Raw genomic sequence first — 15,746 nt, 5'->3', positions numbered from 1 at the left:
ATATTAATCATAGCTGGTACTTCTAATATTAATTCTTCTGGTACCAGCACAGACGACTCACGACTTCATCTAATCAGTCTCACCGAGCATTTCACCCACCCAAACACCGACCAACAGAAAGGAAATGCCATGGCACCAGCTACGAGAAACAATCCGATTTTTTTTTTTCGTAAAACGAAGCAGGGAGAGTGTAACCAAAAAAAGAAAAATCGAAAGTGTTAAAAATTATGAGCCTTTTGCGGTCGGTGATGGTGTTGTGTCGCTTCGATAGAGTGTCATGCTGCCGTCCACATGTAGGTCATACAGGCGGGCCTCCATTTGGCGATGCTGTCACGAAGAAAAACAGCGGCGTTTTAATATGCATACATATATGCTGAGCAGAGTAGCAGGACGCCCTTTTTCTCACGGCCTAACCAACCAGCATTAGGTCAGGTTGCCAAAACCGCATCGAAAATTGCTCACTCGCGGAACCAGCAGCAAGTGCCGAGGGAGATTTGCGCAAAATGTCAACCGGTGCATACGTTTACGATGTGAAAACCTGTGTGTGTTTATGTCGAGAGCGAGGTTCATATATATATTGGTGGAAAATCTTATCTATTGTAAAAAGGCAAAAAATTGTGAGGCATTGTTTCTATGACACTGTACAGAAGCGCTGTCACTGTTGCGTGCTGGATATTGAAGACATTAATAACGTTTTATAGCTAGCGCGTGGTGATTTATGGCACACTTTTCACATTGTTTTTCCTTTTTTGTAATGGTTGTGTAATGAAATGAAATTTATGTTTTCATCTATAAAAAATACTACACAATTACTCTTATATAGAGGCTAAACAGGAAAAATGCAACCATCAAAGCCTTAGCCTGGCTCGAATTACAGCTGTCAGTGACGTTGTGACAGGCCGTCGTCAACCGGACCGAGCATTACGGCGTGGCGTTGTTTGACTTTTTAAGCATTAACATGCACCCGTTGAAATTTATCCCGGCTGTTACACACACAAACACACACACATGCACATCACCCTTTCTGACGGATACACAGACGTCGTATGCAAAAGAGGCACAAATTACTCACGACTTTTTTTTTGCGTTACTCCATCCATGCAACCACCACCGAATTGCAATTACTCTGTTTAGCTGGCTTCTACTCCGCTTCCTAAGAACCCCCCTGCTTCTATCGTGGCTATCTTTTGGCGATCGTTTGTTTAACCTGCTCGTATCAGAGCATACGGATGCGGGGTAAAGATTGAAGGGAATTTTTAGCCCACGGGCAACTCGGTTTCCGACAGCCCGACGGAAGCGCTCGATTGCCGGAACACCACGGATGTGATAAATTTTGCGGCAGCACCGGTAGTCGGTAGCTTTTCAAGGTGCAAATCGTTCCAATTGGGCGAACCAAAAAAAAAAAACAACCCCAACCATCAAGAGCAATTATATTGCAGAAATAATTTTTTGAGATCGATTCTTTGTTAATTCGAACGACGCGATCGAACCCTGCCCAACCGGCTTAGGAACGACGTAAGGATTGCGTGACCGAGCACGAGCTTTTTTTAGGTTTTTGACGTCCTTCAAACGTGTCTGTAGAGTTCTTTTCTGAATAATTTTCTCCTCCCGATAAGAGTTGGTGAATGAAATCGGAAGATTAGATAATGTCAAGAAAATCGTGTTCTAACTGCATTTAATTTTAACGATGGGAACATGGGAAAGGATATTGAAGTAACGTTGCCTGTCACACTGCGCTCCATAGGAGAAGATAATGAAGAGAAAATTTATCAAGTTTATTCTATTCAAATTCTTGAAGACGGTATAGCTGAAGATTGAAAATTTTATTAACTCCATATTATGGAGTTGGGTGATAAGTCATGTAGGTTTTGATGAAGCCCTCTACTTTGGAAAAATTTTCGTAGCTTAAACTAGATCGAACTTTAGGCTTTAAAGCATGCAAGACGCGTTTAATTTTCCTGAGGATCCTAACGAGGTTTCCCAAGTATTCTTCTGCTAGTAATAGACACCCTATCCTGTACGGCATCTTAGGTCTATCAGACCTTCTAAGGAGCCTTATAACGTGCATAGCCATAGCTTTCAGGCAGACCAAGACCGCCGCTGGGGACGGGATCTACAAAAATGACAACTGAGTTTGAAGTAATTTCTGATATAATTTCTGGAAAATACATATTTTTTCCAGTCTTGCCTTTATTTGTCCTTATACACCTAGTATTAAAAAAAAATCTGCACAGATCTGTAAATTTGGTGTAAAATTTAAAATATTCATCTGATTTAGCTGAAGACTAAAGATCGATCGTCATTTTCCATAGATCTAATTTTTCCGGCACAATCTCGGGCTGTCGTAAAGCGATCGTACGCTTTATACAGGAAACAGTACGAGGACACCATAGAAGGAACGAGAACTGTAAGTTAGATAGGGACTTTGAGGACGAGAACTCGGAGCCAAAAAGACTGGACTTCATCATTTTACGTCCTAAACCGAAAGATCTTTTGGATGTCTAGTAATACCCAGATCATGGCTCATATAAGCGCTTTGAATCGATACTTCATTTATATTATACGAGTATTGAATCGACGGCCTATCGATGACTTCATGATAGCAAGGCACACTCTCTCTGCGCAAATGACTATGAAGTTAAGGATTAGCCGTTTGGTTTATAAGTTCCACCAGTTCTAGTCATTACCCTTGCTATCGCAGGATATTATGAAATGCTATCGCAGGATATTATACAGAAAACATCGCATAGAGTAAAAAAAACTCGAAACGAGCAACACAGCTTCCTTGTCTAGACTTGTGTCCATTCTTGAGCATCGTTCTTCGAATTTTACTAAATAAATAAGATAAAATTCCAGATTATATAGAATAAATTCATAAATTACCAACAAAAGTCTATACAAGTTCCATTTTAAACCAACTACCATAACAAGTAACCATCCATCCATTCATCCGTCCGTTACATTTCCCCCGAGACCCTCGTCTAGCTCTTTGCTGCCACCAAACGAAAACATTGTAGTGTTTAACATATAATTCCAAGTAAGTGCATATTTTGCATATTGCTGCATTTTTTTCCCTTTCTAGCAGCTCGATTATCTCACACAGCCATCCGTTTTGCCTCCCCGATTACATCCCATTACACACACACAGCAGGTTGAGGTTGGATGGATGTTACAATTAGTTTTGTAATAATTCACTCTTTAACGGTCACACTTTTTGTTTCCTTCAACTGCAACCGGCTCCGTCTCTTGATTGCTTGCAGCCACCAAACGGGGTGCAACAAACAATTTCGGAGGTTGCGATGTGTAACGCACGACAGTGGCCGGGGATCGAGATGACCTTCATTTTCACACGCAATCGAAAATTGGCATCATTGGTGAATGGCGGTGAAACTGGCTCCCTAGGATGCCGGCCGGTAGAAAAAACAACTGCACCAGATAAATGGTGTCATTTTGCATCATGGTGCCGGTGACAACACGGCCACACAGTTTGTCATTTTTCTGTGAGTAAGTGGAGCCTTTCTAATAACTTCCTTGTACGGGTGATCACTAGAATAATGCGATTGCTAACGGTTTGGAAGCGTAACTTTTAATCGTGGTTGGAAATTTAAACCAACAAATGCAAAGAAAAAAAAACATGGCTGCAACTAACCTCACCAACGAGCTCACCGTATTATATTGTCTGGCCAATAATTGCAAAGCCACCCACGTGTGTGAAACTCCGGTTGGGTCTGGCGAAGAAAAAAAAACACAGCCCCACACAGAAGCTCCAAACCAATCGTCTTTCAGAAACTATTATAAACCAACCCCGGGTCTGACGTCGTTCAGTGCTGCAATGGTGCAATTGTTTGACGCCCCACTGCGGTGGGTTTCGGAGTAGTAGCACCGAAGTCACGAACTCATTGAGACGTTTGGCTAGGAGGTGGCAAGGCAGGGAAGGTTTTGCGCTATTTCTCGTGTACGCTAATAAAAATAATTTCAAGAAGCACGCAATCAATTTAAATAAGTTTAATGCGGCTGTTGCCAATTGTAATTAATGTTGATACGTATACGTGCGAATACTTGCCCACTGCAATATGTACTTGTGTGTGTGAGTGTGTGTATAAGTGCATCAAAAAAAGCTGAAGCAACAACAAAAACGTAAAACCTACTTTCCCTTCACAATTCGAACGAAACAGAAGACTGCAGTGTGCGCGGGAATGCGTTCAAAGCGATTAAAAGCGTTATTGAAAACTCTGCTTCCCATCTCTCGCTCTACCTTCACAGCGTGTGGGCACAGGTGAATCACGTTTTTCGGTACGATTTTCTTTATCTTTTTTCCCCTCTGCCATCGGGTGGTGCGTTTCAACCTCCTTCCCGTTCGATTGGCGCGATAATAATAATAGACACTTGCAGTTCGGTTCGGTGCATTTCGGCGTGTGCATTGTTGCACCGGCGGACAGCGACCTCGGCGGGCAGCCATCACCACCCAAGCTAAGCGGTGGTGGTGATTGCTTTTCCACACCCGGATAGGCCGAGCCAAATTGATTTTGACTGTTAAATTAGTAACTAATTGCCTTACTGTCCCGACGACGACGACGACGACCGGACGTCACGATAACGGCAAAGAAGGGCTCTTTTCTTAAAATCATCACCATTTTATCGCAACTTGCTCATGTTTGTTTTCCTCCCTGTTTTTCCATCCCCGCAGCTGTACGAAATCAACGATGACCCGAAGCGGAAGGAATTTCTGGACGATCTGTTCCTGTTCATGCAAAAGCGAGGTAAGTGCTATCCGTTTTCCACCACACTATGATGTCTCCGTGACTCATCCTTCTGTATAACTCTAGGTGGAATTTATTTAGCTATCAACGCACCCCCGTTGGATAGTTGGAAACAGTTTTCTATTAGACAACATTTTTTATCTTGCTCTCCAAGATAAACTTGTCCGCCAGCTTTTTTTCAGTTCTTATTTTCGGAGCGAAGAATTTGTATCGCCTGATGATCGTTTTCTGATATCAATTAATCATTCTGCACAGTGACAGTGGCAGCAATTATTTTCTTTATTAGAATTCTTCTTCCCGGTGAGGCAGGCACCCTGTTTCCTTTGTTTTTATTTGTGTGTGCCAATGAGATGTTTTTGTTGTTGCTTCTATTGCAATCAGACAGTTTAGACACATCATTATCGGATAGACTAGCAAATTGAAAAAGTCCCGGGGTTATCGAGGGCTATGCAGCAAAACTCGAGAGTTTGTAAGCGTTCTTCTGGTATATATAGATACAATAATAGGATCTCCCGCATATTTGTTCTTAAAGCTAGTGATTTTAATACTTAGGAAAAAGCAGGAGCAATTGCCAATCCATTTATCGCAATTGAGAGTCCATTCAGATAGTACCGATTTGAAGTTGAAATGAATATAAAGGGTATTGTCATTTGTCAGAACTCTTTAAAATAACTAATCTAGCAGATATTGATGGTTAAAAGTGTATCGAGGAGATCCTAAAAGGTCTTCGTTTTTCCAAGATGTCTTACAAAGTTTGTTTCGTGCAAATATCGTGCAAAAAACATCATAACCTCACCTCAGGGTGCGGTTCGGTGGTCGAGGCGATAGTGGCGTCGGCCTTCACACGGCAGGACCGGGGCTCAGATCCCATCCAGACCGCGTCACTGTACGCAGAGCTGACTACTTTACCTTGGCTACTTAGCTGAACTCACAGACTGTCAGAAATGGCAGGCTGAGACCTTTCAAGGCTGTAGCGCCAAGGAAGAAAAGGAACCTCACTTTTACCAAATTGTCCTTTAATGTATATAAATTCCTAAGAATATTCTAAGGTATCTCTTGCAGCAAATGCGATTCGGAGGCTATTTTAAAGCTATTTTTTGTGTAGAAAAAGTCATTTGATATATTTAGTAATACTACCCTTCGAATATCTTCTTGAATCCATAAAATGTTTGCTGCATTAAAACGACGGTGTTTAATTTCTGAGCCAAAAACTAATATTTAATAACGATGGATTAAAGGCTCCAGAAAACGATTTTCCTTGGTTGGGTCGTTTTCAAGCATGCCCAAAATTAATGGCACATTCCCTCGCAAAAAAGTATCAGCAGCAACAACAAGCATCCAGCATGCTCCAAGTTGCGGTTCCGAGTTTTAACCACACTCGGCCCTCCCGTAAGACAGACGCTCTTAATTTTATTGGTGCAAAACGCACTGCCGCGCATTTCATTCATCAGTTCACGCAAAAGTCTTCGACGATGATGGACGGCGGGATGGATGGAACCACGAGCAAATGAGTTGAGCTAAATCTTAAATTTAATATTTAACGATCACCATGCCCCCCCTTCGGGCACTTCATTTGTCGAATATGCACAACATTGCCACGTGGAGAAGATTGAGAAGAGGCAACACATTTTAAACCAAAATAACACGTTGCATCGTTGTAGGTCGTCGGCCGGGGCTTGAATTACATTCATAAAAACCGCATACACTGCCGTTTCCCCGGTGCGCGAGAACATTTTATGAATGACGCCATGTGAATTGGGTTGCAAACGTGTGTCACGCACGCGGAAAGGAGTAAAACGGGCGCCGAAGCTGATGTTTTATGTGGCTGCTGTTTTATGTCGCACAGCGACGGATCGAATCGCTTCTTCGCTTGTATTCCCTTCCTGGTGGGTACATTCTGTCGCGCCCAGTCGCGAAGTTAGTTAAAGTTTTTGAGCCGGAGTTGCGACTGATCGCACGGGATCATTTTGTCGATACTGTTTGCCCATCTGATTATCACCGAGGTCCGAATGGGAAACAGCACAAATCGGTGCGCGCTTTTGATTGATTTTGTTAGCACCGGGCGAACCGTGCCCGGCGTGTGAAGGGAATGCCGCCGTACGCATTGGCACCTGTTTTGATACAGTTTTGATGTTTTGCCGCTTGTCAGTTTTTTCTTCTTTCTTTTTTTGGTGGTTGTTTCCACTCCTGTTTGAATTAAGATTGACGTAATGCGGATTATTTAACGTACAACTTATTATGTCACGATCGTACATTACGTTTGTCCATTTAATTTATCCAATAAAACACAATGATTATCTCCCTTATTTTTCCACACTTCCCGATTGAATCATGACGTAAGCAACTTGCAGCCCAATATTGCCACAATCGCCGTACGCGTCACGCGAACATAGGCTTATAAAAATTTCATTTTCACACTCACCATCATATCGACGAGTGAATGAATATTTGCGCTGATGATGAGGGAAACTACAGGCCCCGTGTTGAGGCGTGAAAAAATTCCAACAGCCGAAAACTATAAGCGAGGACACCCCATAAAAGGAGCCCCAGTACTCGGGGCTATCAAACAATTAATCAAAGTCAAATTAGAAGCTCGTACGAGATAATCGTAATTTACACTGTTATTGTACGGCTAGCTGGCGGAGGATAAAGAAAGGGGAACGAATTTGGCCCAGGAAAAAAGGTCGAGCCTTCTAGCCTTCCAGTGTTCGCCTTTAATCATTCAAATCGGTGGTGCGTTCCTATCAATGTGGTTGCTGCTGCTGCTGAAGAAACGATAGAAAAGAAACATCACTCATAGGCATCATTGGCAGGTTGGTACGCAAGATCGGAATCGGGTGTATTTTATTTTCGGTGCCCTCTGAGATGATAGGGAGAGGCCCGGCACACACACACCCGGCAATCTGAACTGGCGCGCTTCCAATACGCAAATGTACCGGCTGGGTATGGATCGTGCGTGGACGAAAATCATGAAATCATTAGGCCATCCCGGTACCAAGGATTGTTCCAGGCGAGGATGAACTTGAGACCCATCCGGATGGGGATCGGATGGGGGAGAGTTCACGATTCAAATCGAAAAAAAAGGATGATCAAATCTACGAAGCCACCAACCAACCAACTCCCGACAGAGGAACCAAGAAGGTTACACCGGCGATCGATCCGTGGCGCGCTGGGCAATAAAAACAGGAACGCAATTTTCTCGCTGTCAAATTGATCCGAAATCAATATATCAATCTTCCGGCTCTGTTCGGCTTTCTCTCGCAGCTCGGTGAGGTTTCCTTTTCCTCGGTCTATCGCAACGATGGAATTGATTCCGATCGGACGCCTAGGATCCATCGATCTGAGCCATTTTTGTTTTCGCCGTCTCCCTCTTAGGAGTGTGTTTTGTGTTGCCCGTTGTCTTCGTTTAACGACCCTGCGCGTTCCCCCCCCCCCTCGGACGGGTTCGTGATAGACGGCGCCTGAGGACCTCAGAGTTCCAGATCTCGAACGTTGTTGTATTGAGAGTGTGTAGCTTATGTTTCTACGTCCTCCGCACCGTATCTACACGCCGCGATCGTGTGTTGTCGTCGCGAATGATTAATAAAAGTTTATGTTGAATAATTGGACACTGGACAGTAACGAAGCGTCCTCCACTCATGCAGTCCTCCTCCCGTAACCCCTCTATGTCGCTCCGAAACGGTTTCTACAGGCGCTACAATCAAGTCAAAACAGACGCCCGTTTTCTTCTTCCACCATCATAAATGGTCAGCAAATTGATCGGACAGTGGGGCAAGCCAGCTTCGGTCCGCTGTGGAAAACTGTATCCGTTCATCGGAGATGTATCGCACGTTCTCGATCGAAGCAGCGGGAGGTATCTGCTAGCGGGCTCACCGGTTCTGGGTCGATCCGCGCCGCTGTTGATTACCTTGTGTGTACGTCTGATTTTCAACAGCTTAGTGCAAATCGATGCAAACCGCGAACGGTACGGTGCAGTTTGATTTGGTGCACGGTGGTGGTGCTCTGTAGGTGGGAACAGCAGAGCAAAAAAAGTGGACGACGGAAACATATCGCCTTGATTGATTCCATTCAATCAGTGCGCCTTTACGATTGGGCCTTTTGTGATACTGTTTCTAGGAATCTAAAGAACGATTTATTTTCACGCAAACGTGACTGATGCTGGGGGAGGGGGGGGGAACTGGGTTTTTTAGAAGGATCGTGTTAACTGGTTGCTGAAGAATTGCTAATTTTAATACAAAATCGGTAAATCGCATTGATCTGGTGTGTTTTATATAATGATGTTTACTCTAATTCTTATACAGCGGGCGTATCAGTCCAAGGGTGAACATTGGGTGCGAATAATACTAATTGATTATAGGAAAAAAGGTTAGATAAGCAAAAGTATAACAGTTCTTGAGCAAACACTTCCATTAAGCCTAGATTTCAATTTTTGACTTCAGAGGTATTGCAATCTAATTTGGAAGTTGATAGATAATTCTAGACGCTAAGGTCAGTGTTTTTACTTTTGCCCGTAATTTTGTCTGCTTTTAAGGATTTTTAAAGTATTTAAGTGGTTCCACATCGGGATCTACAGCCTTCAGGACCTTTAGCCTGTAGGACATTTTTCGCATGTTTGTCATGTGAGGTCCAAAATGGCGTTACTTTAGCTCTCCGCACATAGATACATAGATGGATACATAGTGGATATATAGATTGGGACGACTTTGTTTAAAGGGAAACGGTCAGGATAGCTTTAGATCAGCTTCTCTTGTAGGAAGAGCTTTGCGAGGCCCTGACTTCCTTTGACGTTCTTGATGACTTCTGTGCTTCTGATACCTAAGAGAGTTTGAAACCCCAAATGATGTCTATGTCATCAGCATTTGCATGGGTCCATAGAAGTTATTGTCCTTGGCGTCTCAGGAGTGTTGTAGAGTTAAATTAGTAATTTTTTATTTTATTTTTACAATTTAATTAAAGTAAAAGTTTATACGGCTGCAAGTTTTAGTTTTCTAGCTTAATTCAACACAGTCCCGATTTGTAGAATTTGTTGGATGCCTAGATATCTCATTTTTTGTGCCTCTTTCTACTGTTGGCACTTGGTTAGATATAAATCGCATCTTCACTAAAGCTATGTATTGCCCCCGATGACTCGTCTAAGAGATTTTAGGATAACAGAGTCGCTGCTAGAAGGGGAATGGTCAGTATAAGTTTTGATCCTGGACAATTTAATTTCGATTAGACCTCAAACCATAATGGACATTTCGAAGATACAATTTTAAATGCATGTTTTTATTTCACCGAAAATAAACGCAGGCAAGTGTACATTATTACTTCTTTCGATATTTTCAACGAAAAACAAATCTCCACTATATTTCCCATTTCTCATTTCCAATGCCCCAGCGTGCCAAAAGTCAACAATGCATTTTCCGAATTTTCTGCCTTTGTGTAATTAATACACGTTCACATGATTCTCGCCCTCACGTACTGATCGCATAGCTGTACAGGGTTTTCCGTTGAATATTGCTACGTTATTCCAGAATGGAACACATCCTTTGATCTCCGTGGCCATTACCATGCGGGGGGGGGGGGGGGGGCATCTTGGGCTTTGTTTCGCTTGATCGATATTTCCGACAGCTGTGTGCGGATCGTCCGTCATCATACGGACGCATCTTGCCACCGATCTGAACATCTTTGTAGTTCGGAAGATGAAGGCGAAAGAATTGTATTAGTTGTTCATTGATTCGGGTGTATGTGTGTGTGTGTGCGGAGGTTTTTATTGTTTAGCTTCCGAGTACTGGTGAAAAATTGAACCACATTTTCCACGGCATCAGCAGTTCGGTGGAAAAACACACACAAAAACCTGTTTCGTGTGATTTGTAGCTCTCAATCGGCTTTCGGGTCTTTGATTTGCGGTTTGATGCACAGTTAAGAACAACGTTGATCTTCGTTGAACTAGATGATCTATTGCACTTACTTACATTTCCAAATACCAAATGCCGCTATCATATGTTGATTACAGCTGGCAAACGTTTAATACCTTCGGTTGGTCTTGGTTGATGCTTTTCCCGCCCCTAGACCCTAACTTTCCATCCCCAATTTTCCCACAACGGGCGTCAAATTGTCTGGCGATTGATAGGGGAAAATCCGAGCATTCCCAACAAACGCGGAACCTTTTTTGCCCTCTCGATCGACCGATCCGATCGCACCGTAATAAAAACGGATGATGGATCATTTGTTTGCATGATTTAAGAACCGGCGAGTCGAATAAAATCCTCCCACCGATCGAAGGAAAAAGGGGCCGCCGCCGCCGTCATCCAAAAGAAAAAAAAGTCCTAATATCTGTTCTTGGAGCTTCGAATGCCACACAGATGATGATGCGGTGCGCGGTTGTTTACAAGCAACACCCTTCACAACATAATCAACACGTTTCGGTTACCGCCGGCCTTTTTCCGACAGAACAGAACCAGCAACACAACAACAACAACAAAACCACCAAGATTGAACGAGAAAGTGAAGAGCGAGTCCGTGTAACTGATTACGATCGATCGAATGCCAGAAGCGAATGGGCAAGCTCCGGCACGCGCGTCGTTTGAAATGGGAAGCCCTAAAGCAGCGGCACTTAAACAATTTTGTAAACAAATTCCATGTTGGTCGGAGAATCGAATCGAACAACCACCAATCACCCATCGAAAACCCAGCAACATCATCATGGTGTTGCTCCCTTTACTAGCGAAGGGAAATGCCAAGTTCTCGGCTGCAGGTTTGCTGTGTCATCGGGAATCCCTTTTTATTGTACGCTGTTTGCCTTTTTTTTATCGCTCTTTCTTTCGGCACTCGGGACGGGTTTTGCTGGCAGAAGTTGTATTGTGGCTGTATCACGTGCCGCGTATCATTGCCGTATCTTACCCTCCTCAGAGATCAAGTTCCGACCCATCATGCCGGACGCTTGGCAAGAGGTTGGAAGCATTTTTCCGCCAAGTCACTTCGGCTGCCAGCACCGGGAAAATGTTGCGGCGTGTTCGATCGGAATCGTAAAATAAACATACGGATGGTGTAGAGAGCTTGTTAAGGTGGGTCCCAGTAGCCAATCTTCAATCAATTAAACGTCAATCAAAAGGATAAGGAGCTTGTGTGCAGGAGGCGCTGGATGCCTCCTTAAGGATGTAGACATGCGATGAATGCTTAATTTTTATTGTGTTAACATCGAACAGTAGCAATGACAAGGCAAGCTTTACAGAAGAAGGATGAATATATTAAGGCTACTCAAAGTTGCTGGGTCGGATGTCTTTGTTTCATGTTGTGATAAATATTCATTTGGTCACTTCTTTTTAATAAGGAATAATATTAAAACAATTTTACTTACTACTGACTTTTGTAGGATTACAGCAGAGGTCCGTGAAATCGCTTACGCTATATTTCGTTCCATTTGAAAAGACCCTTGAGCGAGTGAGTGAGCGAGAAGACTTAGAGGCGCTAGTTAGTCCGGTGTCCTTAGCATGACATCACCAGTACTTTGAAGTTTTATGGCCGTTCAGAAAATCCTTAATTACGTTGTCCTACTAGGAACAAATAGAGGTTCGTCTGTTTTCGACCGATTCCATGTCTCAGAGGTGTTTTGGGTAGTGGCATTTTTTCAAACAGTCTCAGCTCCATTGTACAGATATTATTAGCGAAGATGTCCCCTCAGGCTGTAGTGCGATCGGTTGACAGCCAGTACCCTTAGGTGTATCTCAACATTTATCTTATTGTTGGTGAAGATTTTTGACCCAAGATAGGCAAAGTTTGGGATTACTTCAAAGGTACGAAAATCAGTAATATTGTTCAAATAGCATTGTAAGCTTCAACTCGTAAATCTTCAAGGTTTTGCGGCTTGAAACTGTGGCTCTGCAGTAGGAATGGCTTTGAGAGATTTTGACTGCCTTTGGAGTTCTTGGTTTCAACCTTCTGCTTTCGTGCATCTGCTAGCTAAAAGAGCCTCAAACCTCAACTGATGTCTATGTCATCAGTTTGTACCAGAATCTGGATAAGCTTATAGAAAACATTCCCTGATGTGGTCACCTTTGACACTTTAGAGCTCGGTTAAATTGATCTTTTTTTGGACAATAACTGCAACTAACTTGTCAACCGCTTTACTTTCTTCAATTGTGTTGCACACTTTCCTTAGCAAAAGCAAGCAGCACGAATCGATCGCGCAATAAATACAATTATCAAGCAAAATACTGCCAACGGCAAGTGTCAACGACAGTGCAAAATCGTGCCTGATGCCAAAACAGATAAATTCAACTGCTCCTGATCGTACCTGATTAGAGTGAACGGACAACGGCTCGATCGATATCAAACTGCACGACTATCCGGCCGATGTTAATTGAATCTGTCGATAAGCTGGTTGCTTGTTGATATCTTCCCCGTCCCTTCTGTCCTATTAATCGTTCAATTTCTTCTGGTCCGATCGCTTCGCAGGGCTGTAAAGCTTGGCTGAGAAAGAAGCCGCGCTGAATTGTAAATTAAATTTCAATTAGTAATAAATCTGCTATCGGCGCGTTCGGCACTCTCCCACCCGTTTTATATTAAGCATTGATTATGTGCGTGATTCTCGTGTTTGCCGCCCGAAGCGATCGGATCGCGCGAAACGTGCGAAATGAACGGCGGTTGCTTGTGCTCCCCACACTCTGTGTGTGTGCTCTGATTCTTGGAGCTTGGGAGCTTCGGAGTGCTACTACCATCGCGTAATATTGTATCCCGATTCGGGACACACGCGATCTTGCTGTGTAAATGGAACATCACACACCCGCAGAGCGCGATCTGGTTGATCGGTTTCAAGGCACACATATGTTCAGGGATGATTTCACACTTTATTCCTGTTTCGTTTTGGTAGGTGTCCGAAGCTTCTGGCCGCATTCGGAGCCATGCCCTACCCCCGTTTGTGTCTCGTTAGCTTGGGCTAAAAGGGGAGCAGCTGTATTGATCGCAATCACTATCGTACGGTATCAGGCACCACCCTGGCTGGCTGGCTGGCTGGTTGGGGGTGAAAGCGTTTTGCGGCTGATGGGCACACCCCGATGGGCCAGCTGGTTTGCTGCGGTCGGATGGTCGGAGCGGGTGGTCTGGCTAACGGGCGGCGGCCAAATTGACAGGCCGTAAATTGATAAATTGAAGTGTTATATTCACTAAAAAGGCGAGCTTTTAGGGCGAGGGGGGAAGCTTTTCATTCGACAATTTGCACGATCGATTAGCAACAGCACACGTACCTATCAGTGTTACAAATTTATTGATTTGTAACGTTTGGTGTGAAAAGTTACTGGAAGAACACTTTAGGAAAGAAAATTAGGAAAGATAGATAGAAATAATGTATGTTGATGAGAGTCATACAGAATTGACAAATCAGTGTGTTTAATCATTATTTTTTTTAAACTTTCTACTTGGGTACTTAAACTTGTCAAAGTTAAAATAAAAAAGGTAAATACAACGGGGGACGATATAATAAGACCACTTAATTTTAATAAAACCATGCGTAAAAATTGAATTAAAATGCCAATTTCTAAACAATCAACTTGTTTAAATAAGTCGGAGAAGCTAGAATATCGATCCTTTTAATAATTATTTTTGGTTTTTTGTTTGAGCTCTTTGGCGGTTTTTTTTAGCTTTTTTCATGTCTTTTTTGTTTCTAGAGAAAATTATTATGTTGATAATACTTTTACTCATTTTTTTTATAAATATTATACCCATTAGAAATATAAAAAAATGTGTAAAACACGACCCTGGATGATCGTAAACTTTTTTAACGTTCTGCTCTTAACTTATCAATCCATCTCATATTTGAAGTGGAAAAGCAACCGTAAAGGCAACATGGTTCCGCTTTCGTCACCGTTGCCGGTGTTGAGCGGCTGCATAATTCGATTATAATATTTATAAATTGCATTCAAAGTGCATCTGTGTGCACCTTCCTTTCCCATGGCCACACACACACGCACACAGAGTTCGCAGAAAAGGTGTTGACGTATGGAGACCGCTTGATAAGCGAGCTGTGTGAAAATGCCCGTGGTCGGTACGCATTAACAAGATTTCAGCCAATTTATTTATTGACCATTTTTCATTCCTTCACGAGCGGTTGTTGGACAGCAGTAGGCCTTCGCCTCCAACACGTTTGGATTGTTTTGCCTTCGTGAAATGGTGTGTGAAGTGAAATACAAACTTCAATGTGTGCTGATTGTTTTCATATTCCAGCGCTGGGTGAGAGTCATTACCGCATTAGACATTTCTCGTTAGCAGCATTCAAATTGTTTTATCTTTTGGCTGTGTTTCCTATTTTTTTTTTGGTGCAACTTCAAAGAGTTTTTTGAAATGCAAAACAATTTGAATGGTAGGTGGCCACAGAAGGCCCACTTACTGTCGCTGATGCAACTTTGTCGGTGGCCACCGTAGACACATTAGAGAAAACAAGAACGGAAAAACCTCAATCATGCCTGTACAAGAGCCACGATTTTTCCGCTCATTAGGACACACGCACCTATTAATAACCATTTCGGATAACCGGGGAAAATAGTACAAACACGTCTTCGATCGGCGTCAGCTGTCCTCCATCCTCCCATCGGGAACGGAATTGTCACTTTCACTATTTCACGTATTTCGAAGCTGTAATCATTCGATATTTTCCTCGCCGCCACGGTTGGCGCTGACAAACGATTTCCCCGGGTGGAAAGTTCAGCCGTTTGTCAAAAAACCGACCGACCCTTTCCTCCGCGGGTCTTTCGAGGTCTGGCGTGATTTCTTTGGAAGGTTGTTTCATGCTTCTAGATTCCCCGTCCTGACTTGCGGTGGTCGGTTCGGCGGCGACTAGACCGATTGATGAGAAAATGATTGACGAGGTCCCGCGGCGACGACAATGGCGTGCAGCATCCGACTGTTTTTCTCTCTCCTTCTTCTTCGGCGTTGTTTCCGCCCGGTTGTTTCCGTCGCCAACAGTGTTTTTTTGATATGTGCGGCGAGATAGGGATATTTTCGGGGTGA

At 43.2% G+C, this 15,746-nt stretch overlaps 1 protein-coding gene across 3 annotated transcripts in view; it reads left to right on the top strand.

Annotated features, from left to right (window-relative positions):
• LOC118511541 (protein dead ringer-like) overlaps positions 1-15,746 on the top strand; it is a 110,559-nt gene that overhangs the window by 65,346 nt on the left and 29,467 nt on the right. For all 3 annotated transcript variants that reach the window (XM_036054746.1, XM_036054745.1, XM_036054744.1), the window contains one exon: positions 4,688-4,760. In XM_036054746.1, the coding sequence (XP_035910639.1) occupies positions 4,688-4,760 (73 nt within the window). The remainder of the gene's footprint in view (positions 1-4,687; positions 4,761-15,746) is intronic.

The sequence above is a fragment of the Anopheles stephensi genome, chromosome 3, assembly GCF_013141755.1.
Source record: "Anopheles stephensi strain Indian chromosome 3, UCI_ANSTEP_V1.0, whole genome shotgun sequence".
Taxonomy (NCBI): Eukaryota; Metazoa; Arthropoda; class Insecta; order Diptera; family Culicidae; genus Anopheles; species Anopheles stephensi.
Note: the sequence above shows the minus strand (reverse complement) of the source record. Positions and strands in the feature narration are given on the sequence as shown.